At 40.3% G+C, this 12,655-nt stretch overlaps 2 protein-coding genes across 3 annotated transcripts in view; one reads left to right on the forward strand and one right to left on the reverse strand.

Annotated features, from left to right (window-relative positions):
* LOC109403715 (uncharacterized) overlaps nucleotides 1-916 on the forward strand; it is a 29,316-nt gene extending 28,400 nt beyond the window's left edge. The window contains exon 4 of the mRNA XM_062842953.1: nucleotides 898-916. The gene's annotated coding sequence lies outside the window, so the exon portion shown is untranslated. The remainder of the gene's footprint in view (nucleotides 1-897) is intronic.
* Nucleotides 917-3,109: 2,193 nt separating this feature from the next.
* Nucleotides 3,110-12,655, reverse strand: part of LOC109403714 (mitochondrial proton/calcium exchanger protein) — a 59,833-nt gene continuing 50,287 nt past the window's right edge. Inside the window, exons 1-6 of one of the 2 annotated variants that reach the window (XM_019676574.3) lie at nucleotides 10,052-10,250; nucleotides 8,231-9,921; nucleotides 4,317-4,562; nucleotides 4,156-4,260; nucleotides 3,831-4,085; nucleotides 3,110-3,668 (exon numbers count right to left, since the gene is read on the reverse strand). In XM_019676574.3, the coding sequence (XP_019532119.2) occupies nucleotides 3,471-3,668; nucleotides 3,831-4,085; nucleotides 4,156-4,260; nucleotides 4,317-4,562; nucleotides 8,231-9,921; nucleotides 10,052-10,100 (2,544 nt within the window). In that variant the 5' untranslated portion in view covers nucleotides 10,101-10,250 and the 3' untranslated portion in view covers nucleotides 3,110-3,470. Of the gene's footprint in view, nucleotides 3,669-3,830; nucleotides 4,086-4,155; nucleotides 4,261-4,316; nucleotides 4,563-8,230; nucleotides 9,922-10,051; nucleotides 10,251-12,655 lie in introns of those variants that run through there. The other variant, XM_019676573.3, reaches the window with a different exon arrangement.

Consider the following 12,655-nt stretch of genomic DNA (forward strand, 5'->3'; position numbering starts at 1 on the left):
GCTGAGTTGTCAAATTCCTTTCTTTATTCAAACTTGTATAAAATATTAACTAGTCTGGTCTTAATACAAACCACACATAGAGCAATTCTCGCAGAGACCAATTCACTATTTACTCCTTGTCTCCACCAAATCGAATTTATTTTTTTTGTTTGATCACCGCATGACATAACATAACTATTATTGGCCTTTTCCCGTTAATCTAATCTAATACTATTCAAAGTAGGATGGAGAAAGGTAAGAAATAATAAAATTCCAATTCGTATAATATTATTTGGGCACAATAGGAGCATTCGAGACGACTTCCGAAAAATCTAATAAGTAACGTTCTCTCGACATGAATCTCTAGACAAATGCCACCGAAAATAAAATCGTACAATATTAATTAATAGATCACAAAAACGATCTTAGCATTAGTCGCCCCTAACCATTCAAGACCAGGCCGTTAAGCAGGAAGATCGTCGTTGGAATTGCGTTGTTGTTCTTCTGCTAGTTTTAATTTCTGTACAATTTAGCTCTATGGCTGTTCGTGCTCATTTAGAAGTTAATCATCAATATTAAGTTCTATTCCCGAGCAGCCTAGATACCTGTGTAGTGTCGGTAGCAGTTGTCTTAATTGGCTAAGCATAACACTACGGACCACCTGTGCCGGTGGTAAAAATAGCGGAACAGTAAGGGGACATCTTATATAGTCCAACTAAGACGACGTGAGACATCGTAGAGGAGACGAATCTCTCCGGTATTTACGGCTTTCTCGCCTACGCTCGTTTCTCTCATCTACAGAAGCGTTTCACTTCCTTCTCGAGAACCGAATAGCGCTGACGTACTACGGCGTTGGCTCCTCGTGTTTTCGCTCGCTTTATCGCGGCTTTGGCGTTCCTTTGCTCTGTCTTCTTCCAGGTGTCATCTGTGATCCACTGCTTTCTCTGAGTGCGTAGTCATTTTGAATGTCCAGTTCATAGACCAAGAAGGCCAACGAATATAATCAAAGTTATTCTCGTTCTTGATGGCGCTCCATTAATCTTCTACGCCTTCACCTTCCGGAATGTTCGCAACACGATTCTCCAGACCTAGGTGGTTACAAATATAGGTACACTCTCAGCACAGGTTGTTGTCTTTGGTTTGTATCTGACTGTTATTGACTAATACATGCAAGTGTTTTGCTCTTTTAGCAACTAATTCTTGAGTTTCCACTTAAGTGTGGTGAATAGAACTAACCCATTCGTTGGATAAAATTATAATAGAAACTACAATCATTGTCTTCATTGTGAATATTTTTCAAAGCCTTTCACCACGGAATAACACCAATGCATTAATTTTACAAGCTCATAAATAAATATATACAGGATCCCTTATGAGTCACATTTGCCATGGAGGTTAAAACAATACTTAAACGAGACTCAAACCCATGGTGACTCCAGAGAGGAACACCTCATTCATGGTCACCGTAGAATAGTCGATGTTTAAAACTTCAAGAGTTAGTTTTCAGCTCATTAGATATCATAGCTACTGTCATGTGACATCCTGTTGAAAACTGTTATTATTATTAATTGAATGTTATTAACTGGACAAAACATCTTAAATCCTGTGGAGCGGACCTGGTGTGATGGTTAAAGTTGAGAACCTAGAATGGAATCCCACTGCCGAAAAACTCACAAAATGTGACTTCTTCCTTCGGAAGGGAAGTTAAACGTGGGTCCCGAGATGAACTAGCGTAGGGCTAAAAATCTCGTTAATACAGATAAAAAAAATCTTAAATTCTAATTCTGGCAATGTTCTATAGTCATTAACGGAGTAACAACCACGCATTGTACGGTCACCTCATTGTTATGTTAAATAACCAATAGGTATCATCTCCAAAGAACCAAGTTAATTTGATTCATGGGTGTATAACAGCTCACAGTAACCAAGCGACCCAGTCAACCAGTGATCGTATAAGATGTTGAATAAGATGTTAAAGTGGAGGTGATATACGTACATTTTATATGCGCCTAAATGGAGACATGCACGCATATGGCCTCCACTGGGGAGCGAACCTAGCAAGATGCGGTTTTCTGCAATTGGTCCTGCAATAACACTTTCGACGGGATGCATTAAAACAATGTTAGTTTGATATGTCCATGCCTTTTTTTTACAAACGAATTTTATTTAAAAAAAATAGTTCTGTTTGTAAATCAAGTATACACGTATAAATGCATACTTTTTGGCGTGGATATTATTGGATAACATAAATTAGATGAGAGTTAAGCCATTTTATGTAATATTTACTGAATAACATACATTTTAAAAGCAAAACGTTGAATATTTTTGAGCGGCTATTGGGCCCAAAAAAGCGATCGGTAATTTCCTGTGTTCCAGAAACCGCTCACGCAAAAACCTACGTTGAAATTGTAAAATCTTAATGATGTTTAATGAAACTCAACATATATATATAAATTATTAGTAAAATCTGCCGGTTTAGTACACAGCGTATTCATTCACTGTTGTACACTTAAGGTGAACAGAAAAAAATAATTGAAAACATACAAAGTTGCACAAATAATGCACTTTTCCGGAAAAGTCTACTTATAGAATGTCATAAATTTGTTCCTGCACCAATTGTAATAAAATCATATGTTCAAGAAATTTTTTGCATCTGTCTTGATTTGTTTTTAATTGTACTTAGGTTGAACTAACTTGAAATGCAAAAACATTTCAAATTTACTTAACAGCCTTTCAAAACTTCGTTTTTTTTTCTACGAAACTGGCATTCGATGAGCGGAATCTGGTACACTGATGGTATACTGAGCTACGTTATCAAAGCTAATTAAATTTGCACTATACAAGTCTTCTTTTAATAGCCTTGTGAACATATCCGTTTTAAAAATTGAACAGTCATTAGTTTCATATACTTGACATGATTTAGGGCTAATATACTTACGGGAGAAGAGTAGGTAGCGTTATGTTGATTGGAACAACTCAGACACACCATATTCCGTCCAAACCTTTGGAGAGCAGAGGGAAAATTTGAACAACGGAACGAAAAAAGAACTGTAATTTGCAAAAAGATGGACTGAAATGCCTAAATATACCAGACACTTCATATACTGCATTTCGGATTAAACAATAAAGCTTTATTTGTATTTGTTCATACAAATGGTTTATTTCGCTTTTTTTTTTGTGTGTTAATGACTGTCAAATATCTTGAATGATAAATGATCTTCGCCCTTTCCATACAACTGCCTCGTTTATAATTATTTGTTTTGGATAAATAAGCTATACAATCACTTGGTTACCGGTTAAAGTAGATCACTTTACTCATTCACTGTACTTTGGATTCTGACAATTTTTGCCAATTGTATTGTCTACACTGTACACTTGCAACCAATGACTCGCCAAAAATGGTTGCCGTAAAACCGTTCGTTTTAGACAAATTTTGGAATCTATTTTCGTATCGATGGTGGTTTAGAACCCTCATTATCAACCTGAGAGTATCATATTCTCTTATCCTGGGGAGATTTTGATAGATCCGACGATGCCGGTGGTGGAACAATGCTGGGTGGAATATTGGGAGTACTCGAAATGTGTGACTTTGAGCCAGCATCACTGGGTGTGTCAGTACCAGAGACCATTTGGTCATTCCTTTCAGCCGCTTTTTGCAGAATATAACCCTCCAGAACAGATTCGTCCAGCTAATAAGAGAAACATTGTTGGGTTTAATTAATAAAAATGTAAAAATGGGTCACTGAATAATATCCAAACCAAAACAGGTTTTGACGGTGCAACTGATGGAATGCTGTATTTTAACAATTTTAGACCTTTACACTAACAATTTGTTTCACTTATGGACCAACCTTCTTTTCACTTTTGTCTTTCAACTGACTGTCCGCTAAAGCCAAATCAGTGGCTTTGTCCTGAAGTTCAAGAAGCTTTTCCTTCTCCTTGCTTTCTTGTTCCTTTTGTTTTTCCTTGGCTTCTAAGCTCTTGCTGAGAGCTTTCTCGATCTTGTCCTCTGCCTCCAGCACTTCTTCTTTATCCAACAAATCAATCAATTCGTCCAATTGTTTAGAATTCAACTGCACATTTTCTTGGCCAATTATTTCGATTACCTACATGAAAAAAAAATGTCATGCGGTTAGCACACATGGCTCACGAAAAATAACGCTTCAGGGGATATACCTTCAACACATCTTCCACCTTAATTTGACCATCGTGATCATCATCGATTTTGCCAAGAATTTTCGCTATTTGATCCAGCCTAGAATCATCCGGTACTTGTTGAATCTATAAAATAAAGTATGTTACGCTTCAGCTGAAAAAAAAGTTCGATTTAATATTACCTTCTTTATGGCAGACATCAGCTCGTCGATTCGGACTAGCTCTTCAGCTGCAATACTAGCTGGTACATCGGCATCCGATTTACTGCTATCGACGGCACTCACTTGTTCCTTGAGCTGTTTTTCCTTCTTCTCTAAGTCGGTCAAAACTGTGTCCATCTTGTTGATCATAGAGTTGACCTTCTTGAATAGCATTTTGGCCGCCCGTGACTCCTTAACCTTGATTTCTTCAGGCACTGTTGTGATTACCTGTGGAAGTAAGTAATAGACCATTGTGAGTAATCGGTAGCAGTTATGTATAGGTACTTAGTTTAATGTGACAAAGACTTAACAGGTTATAGAAATCACTATACAACTCGACTCTGGGCCCAGATATCCGTAATAATTAGCGAAAAGCCGTAACCAACAAAATGTACACAATTTGAGTAATTGCAGGAGTGAAAAGAAGCTAGATTTGTCTTCTAAATGCTCACATAGTTTCCTTGATATCACTTTTCTGACTATTGAAAATCACTGATTGAGTGAAAGGCGTAATTCCATTATATTCTTGAAAAAAAAACCCTAGATTTCATGATTCTTAACGCTAATATCACAGATGTTGAAGGTGGAGTGCTTCGATGAGCGGATTTGCGGACATCGCACAGGAAGTTCTAAAGGATCTTGTAGCACGTTCGATGCTTGCGTCAATTGTATCGACACCAGCCAGCTTGTGGAGATCATCGGTCGGATACCACGGGTTCAGGTTGTAGACCATCTTGAGCAGCTTGTTCTGCTTCACCTGTAGTCGTTTACGGTGCGATTTGGCGCAGTTGCCCCAAACCGCGGACGCATAGATTAGCATTGGCCGGATGATACACTTGACCACCAACAACTTGTTCTTCACGCGCAGCTTCGATCGGCGACTCAGCAAAGAGTATAGGGCTTTGGTCGACCGATCCACCTTTCCAGCGATGTAGTTTACGTGCTTATCGAACTTGAGCTTCTGGTCAAAAATCACTCCCAAATACTTTACTTCGTCATCCCACGTAGTTTGCTGGCCGTTGACCATGATTGATCGACGTGGGATGTGACGAGCGACTCGTCTCCTGGTGAAGTAGATGGACTGTGTTTTCCCCGCGTTGAGCTTGATCCGCCATTTGCGTTGAAATTCCTCAAGGTTGTTCATTGCCGCTTGTAGGTGAGTGGCGACGATGTGCGGGTCTTTGTCTGACGCCAGGAAAACGGTGTCATCCGCAAAAAATGCGTATGTTACGCCGTCGACCATCAGTACGTCAGAGGTAAGGACGTTGTAAAGAGTCGGGCTTAGCACTGAACCTTGGGGCACGCCAAAAGGAATGTTGTGGGCACGGGAGTATTCACCATTTACCGTTACCGAGAAAGATCGGTTCGAAAGGAAGGACTGCACGATCTTAACTAGGTAGAAAAGTAGATTCGAGCAGAAGAACTGGAAAACCACGGCTTCCTGCCAAACCGAATCGTAGGCTTTTTCGACATCCAGGAGAACCATACCAGTCGACTTTCCCGTTTGGAACCCGCGCTTCACTTTTTGCGTTATGCGAGCGAGTTGATGCACCGTTGAGTGCCCCGTTTTAAAGCCGAACTGCTCGGGTGGAATGCATTGCACTGTCTCCAGGTGACGGTTCAAACGGGCGAGGATTACCCTTTCGAGCACTTTGATCAGGCTGCTTAGGAGGCTTATCGGTCGGTAGTTACCTGGATTGGTGATATCCTTGTTCGCTTTCGGGATAGCTATCACGTTGGCATGTTTCCATCTAATTGGGAAATAACTCAGGACCAGGCATGCGTTGAAGATTTTGGTCAGCACCACCAGCCAGCGCTTGGCAAGCGCTTAAGGCAGATATTCCGAATGCCATCCTGCCCGGGAGATTTCCGATTTTTTAGCGTTCGGATGATTGACTTCACCTCTTTCGGCTTTACCAGAGCAGCGTGAGGCACTGGAGAGCTTCCAGCACGGATCTGGACGAGTGCATTTTCCACTGCAGCCGAAGTTTTAGGATCTCCCGGCTCCTCGTTGTTGTGAGCAGTTGCAAGCGCTTCGGATTTCTGTGATGGACTCACAATCAGATTTTCATCGACGTTGAGCGGTGGGCTGTACTTGACCGTATTTCGGAGGCTGCGGGTTAGCTTCCAGAATTTGTTGCTGCTGTTGTCCAGATTTTTCAACATCGAACCGAAGTCCCTGTAACGGTGTTCTGCGCTTTTAAAGCTGATGACGTTATTCAGATGGTTGACCACCGCACCAATCAGTGGATCCCGTCTGCGGATGAACTGCCTTCGGCGCACATTTCTCAGCCGAATCAGAAGTTTCAGCTCGTCGGGGATGCCCTTTTTCTTTGGCACGATCTAGATTGTTCAGCCAACCTGCTGTGAGGTCGATGTCTTGATCAATCCTTCGAGCGAAGGTACTCCAGTTCGCTTTGTCGTAGCAGCGGATGAGCCTTCCCGCCGGAAGTACTGGAATGTCAGCATCGATGGTGAAGGTTACGGGCAAGTGGTCCGACGATAATTCGGCATGCGATACTGGCCTCGACATTTGTATCCGGTTGTTCGAGATCACCAGATCTAAGGTTGATGGCTTTCCTCGACCAGACGGGTAGCGGGTGGGAGTATCAGGAACGTGAATGTAGATATCCGTGGACTCCATTATATTCCAAACGAACAAAAACAAGAATTACGCCTTCTACTCCTTTGTTTTGTTTGGTGTTTTGTTTACGAAAGTGAAAGGCGAAACTGAAATCAACACGTAAACACGGCGATAGTAGAAGGCGAAACTGAAATCAAAACGTAAACACGGCTAAAGCAAATGGCGAAATTCTGTCAAAATCATAAACAAGGCGAATAGTAAAAGGCGATTCTGAACATGATACCGGTTCGAGGCGCATAGTATTGGACGAAATTAGCATTCTCAGGTATCAATTCAGGCATAATAAAATAAATGCAATTTTTAGTGCAAAAAATATCAAATTCGTGCAGTGTTCTTAGAAAAACAAAAAACTATGTCAGAACTGTATCAATTAACCTTATTAATTAGGCTGATACAAATTTTACTTTGACTTTTTGTCAAACCCCCCCCCCCCCCCCTTCAAAATTATTTGGCTGAATTTTGTATTTTGAGGGGGCAGATAAAAAATATTTATCAAAATATCGGGTCTTGCTGAAAATTCTTTAACAAATCTGATGAGTTTTTAATATTTTTCGAATTAAATGCTTTATTATTTTTATCCCCCCCCCCCCTCGACCAGCCAAATCATGGTGGGACAAAAAGTTAAATAAATATTTGTAACGGCCTTATTCTGTATTCTAAATAGGAATTGAAATTTGATCAGCAAAATTCGGTTGTTGTTTTCGCATTGTTATTGTTTTGTTAGTTACGCCCTATTCGCGAATTACTCCCGATATGCTCGTTTTAGTTAGTTGTCAATATTTGTGTAATTAAAAAAATGAAATGATTGTTGTTCGGTAAAGCAAAACAAAACCTTAGTTTTGAACAAAAAATATGCTTTCAAATGTTTCATGATGAAGATTTCAATGACGATGTTCAACGTCAATGAATCGGAAAATAAATCACGATTTTTTTCCTGGAAAATTGTTACGAATTATCACTGGTACTGTTACCCTAGATCATAAGTCGATTTGGAAATCTTTATAATCCATACTAATTAAAATAGGGTGACAATGCGTATTATCGGCAGGTTTGTTCTCTTCGTCATGGTTTTTTTTTGTCAGTCAAATTGCCTGAAACTTGGCCATATAATTCAGCTTAGTTGGGAAGGATTTGAGACCAACTCTGAGTTCAATAGGTTTCAAAAAAAAAAACCCAAAGAGGAAGAGAACAAAACGGCCGAGAATAAGTTATTTCCCCTATGTATGATTGTATTAATTCAAAAACCACTTACCTCTTGAAGCTCTTGCACATCCTCTTGGTAGTCTGCAATTTCTTCCTTCAAGTCCTTAATTTCCTCCTTTTCCACTAGCAACGTTTTCTTGTCCTTACTGAGTGAACCCAGAGCATCACCCAGAGCTTCCAAGTCTTTGCTGGAAATTTCTTCAGTAGTTAAAATTACCGGAGGTTCCACTGCAGGTTTGACTTGCACTGCGGGTTCTGTGAGGTGGATAACCTTCTCATCGGTGACGGTTGGAGCCTTGTCCACCAATGTCTCGGCAATTTCCTTTTGTTTTTCCTTTTCTTCCTCACGCTCCTCTTTGATCTTTCGTTGCTCTTCTTTGATGACTTCGATTTTGGTCTTGTTGTCGATTTTGCCTTCCCGTTCGCCAATGGCAGCCTTCGTAACCGTCGCAACAGAGTCGGGCAGAACCGAAATAGTTGCTTTCAGTTTGTCGCTAGTGGTAACATTATCCGGAATCATTAGAGCCCTTGAAAGTAATAATAACGAGGGTGGAACTTTTTCGTTCAAGCTTAGGTTAATCCATTCACGCAGCTGCGATTGGAGTCGTTCTTCTGTTGTACCGTAGGCTCGCATGCCACGAGCACGACAAGCTGCTTGGAGTTCCGAAAGGTTCAGCGATTCTATTCCTTCTTTTTGAATCGTTCGATCATCGGCAGCCAAGCTACGCAATTTTAACCGTAACTGGAAGCGAAGCAAATTCGAGGTGCCAATTGGAGACATTTCCAATACTCGACACAGTGCTTGCAGTTGGGGTCTCGACAAAGAATCAAGAGTGATTTCGTCCTCAAAAAGTTTGGAATATTTGATGATATCCTCGTTTGTGACCGTAAACTCTGAGGAGTTGCGAACTTTGGCAAAAAATTCACTGAAATCTTTTGCCGCCTGTGAACGATGTTCTGAACTTTGCACGGACATATCGTCCAAAGTCTTTTGCAGGAATTTCGCCATCTCCAATTTCACTTTAAGATTTTGCTTGATTTTATCTTCTCGTTCGGTAGCGGTTTGAAACGTAGATGGAAGCATTCCTGGGAAGAACTTTATAGCCAAAGGTAGCAAAAGTTCCATGAAAGGTACGATGATGAATACGGAGAACGGGACCAGTCGGAACAAATCCGAAGTAGTCCGCACCAACAGTCGATGTTCTCGCCTGGTCAGCGTTTTGCCATTAAGTACTCGCCACAGGAGCTTACGACTCACGTTTATATCAATGAACAGTAATCGAAAGCCATGATAGTAGTGCAGCACTTCCGCCCATATTCGCTGTTTGAGGGTCTTTTTGACTGGAGCAGCAACAACTTGGGTCTGTGGAGATGGTGCAGCTGCACTTGTACTAGTAGTGGCTCCATTTGCTACTGGAGCTGCTGATGCCGCCTGGGAGGAACTTGTTGCAACAGTTTCAGACTGCTGTTCTTGCTTTTTTTGCGACTGTTTGATCTTTTGTACTGTAACTTCTACTTTGGACGATGGCTGGTCGTAGTGCACCACGCTCGTCGATATACACCTAATAGCACCATTATTACTAAAACTATAACCTAGTGCATCTAGTAAGGATGTGTTTGTCGGCGAAACTGCTATCACAGCGACACTCCTACTGCTGCTCGTTGGAATCGATCCATAGTATTGCTGATACAATCCCGTCCGATTTGTATTGTAGCTCACGAAACGATTTCGTACGTTCGCTGAAAAAAAAAATAAAAAAAGTATTCACTGTAGTGCGTCATTAAGTATTTATTTCAAGATTTCAGGCGATGTGCAGCTGGCACAAATTTTCATATAGCAGACAGTGAGAATATTTTAAATTTTATGTACCAAGACAACTCGGAGCAGCAAAGTGACCCAAAACAATCAGCACCTTCATCTTCTTAGCTGCGGAAATGTCCAAACGTGACAAGCTCTACTGTCGTATTTAGTCGCACTGTCGAATGAGCACAAAGAGACTTATGCGAGAGCACAATATGTATGCAACAGACTCTGAGGCGCCACTAACTCGGTTTCTATCACTAGCACACTGGTAGTATCACACCGCAACGCAAGTTCCCTACGAGCGCAGCTCAATAAAATGTTCTTCTTTTCAACTTGTGGTCCAGGTATCATTCGTCCAGGTGAAAATTCGCCACAGTACTGAATGAGTAGCTGTCCAAAGGGCTCTGTTGCAAAACAAGGGTGAAAAAGCATGTATTTAGTCAACTGGGAGGAGTCGGTAGTCACCGTAGTCACTACTGATTGATTGATGATATAGAACACATTTACATCAGCGCGAAGGTGTTCAACAATATGCATATACAGTGTCGGACAAAACAAAACCACCAGCCATTTTTCATACAAAATAATCAAGTTTGACGATGTGAGGCTCAGTGAACCGATTTGGCTGAAATTTTGACAGTCGTCATGAAGTTAGGTAAATTTTGGGTTGTTCACTACATCAAAAGTTACGAATATACGAAACGACAAAATAATAGGACCACTTTCAGATTGCCATTACCAAAGGATATATCAAAGAATCTGATGCTTGATGATTGATATATATAGTAAGGGGGGCAAGATGGGTCACCTAAAAAAAAAGATCCCTATAACTTTCTAAATGTAAATCGCATTTCTCTGTTTTCTACCACGACTTTTAGATACACTAGTCAGCTGTTATATAAGATGATAATGGTCATAAGGTTGGAGACCTGACAAGCAATTTTTAAAGCATGACCCATCTTGTCCCACCTATTTTTTATTGGGGTAAGATGGGTCAGGTAACAGAAAAATAGATTTTTCTCCAACAAAAAAAAAATACTATATCTTCTTCTTTATACATCTAAGCTTCACATACGTACAGATTACATGAAAACATGGTGAAACACATTGGTAGTTGGTTATAAGAACTGGAAGATTTTTGTTCAGGCAGCCATAAATCAAATATACTATATTAACAATATAGGTCACTTCGTGTTTTCACAAACAACGACATGGAGACGCCGTTTACGAATGATTACAGCACCACCTGTTGTCAGAAAAAGTCAATAATTGTATTTTGATCAATTTTAGTTTACCGTGCAAGGTGACATTTCTCGAAAAAAGATGTTAGGGGTGTCAAAGTTTTTTGTTCCCAAATAATCGATTAATAAATAATTGATTTACGATATAGGTACACAAAGAAAATAATATTTCTAGATTGAGTTTAAATAAGGGCGAAAGTAACATGAGCGAGTTCTCTTCATCGACTCTCTCTACTTTAAATTAAAGTGACAAGACGCAAGTTTGGTTGCACTTTTTGGTCATAAATCGCTAGGTTGCGATGCAATCTAGCGTCTAAGTGTAATAAAGTTCGATTAAGGGCGGACGGGACGGTCGAGGAAATACCCGCCATTGCTCTGTGGCTACTAAGATGGTAATCTCAGATTCTACTTCATATTTTGCAACAAAAACCTATCATTGTGTATGCTCACTTGCAGTGCATATGCTGATTGGTTTTCAACATCTTCAGTGCGATAGAACTCGAGATTACCATCTTCAAAATCGCGAAGCAAATTGTTAGAAAGAGAGGCAAGATAGGAAAAATAACACGGCGTCCCGTTTCACCTTAAATTGGCATTTAATTTCGATTAATTTCTTTGTTCTTCCGAAGTGAACTGTGAGTCTATTCGAATACTGATTGTTTTATTTCGGACTAACCGGTTTGCTTTGTTGTTGGATGTGTAAACATTGTGCTGTCAAAGATTGCAAATTTGCACGATCGTCATTCCCCTTGGTTTCCTCCTATAGTTTTTTTCTTCAGAGATTCAGGAGTGCCTTCAGAGATTGATTTCAAGTTTTTTTTTCTTAAATTTCTCCAGAGGTTCCTTCGTGGGACCCCCAGGAGTTCCTACTGAAATTACTCCAGCAATTTCTTCTGATGTTCCTTCAAGAATAAATTCTAGCAACCCTCAAGAATTCTCTTCTAGGATTCGTCAAGAAGTTCGTCATAGGATTTCCTTATAGGAGTTTCTTGGAGTCTTTTTTGGATTCCTACAGAAGCTCCTTCAACGATTTCCTCAGGAGTTTTTTTTTACGAATACCTCCCGAAGGTCCTTCTGCAATTCCTCCAAAATTTTCCAAGAACGACCAGGAATTGTTTTAGGGATTTATCCAAGAGTTCCTTCAAAAATTCCTCCTTCTGGGAATTTCCACCGTGATTTATACCAGTATTTCTCCACAAGTTCCTTCTGGAATTCACTCCCGAGTTCACTCCGTCCTTTCAGGATTTCCACAAGGTCTTCTGGGATTTTTCAAGGAGTTTCTTTTGAAATTCCGGAGAAATTCCGAAGTGACTCTGTAAATCTCCAACGCGATTTTCATTTCATTTATTTAGTTAACATCAAATTCATGATAATACTGAATCAACAATTTGCCGCCATAAAACTCGATTTGCAGCTGCAGCTCTCCAAC

This window comes from Aedes albopictus, chromosome 3 (genome assembly GCF_035046485.1).
Source record: "Aedes albopictus strain Foshan chromosome 3, AalbF5, whole genome shotgun sequence".
In the NCBI taxonomy this organism is placed as follows: domain Eukaryota; kingdom Metazoa; phylum Arthropoda; class Insecta; order Diptera; family Culicidae; genus Aedes; species Aedes albopictus.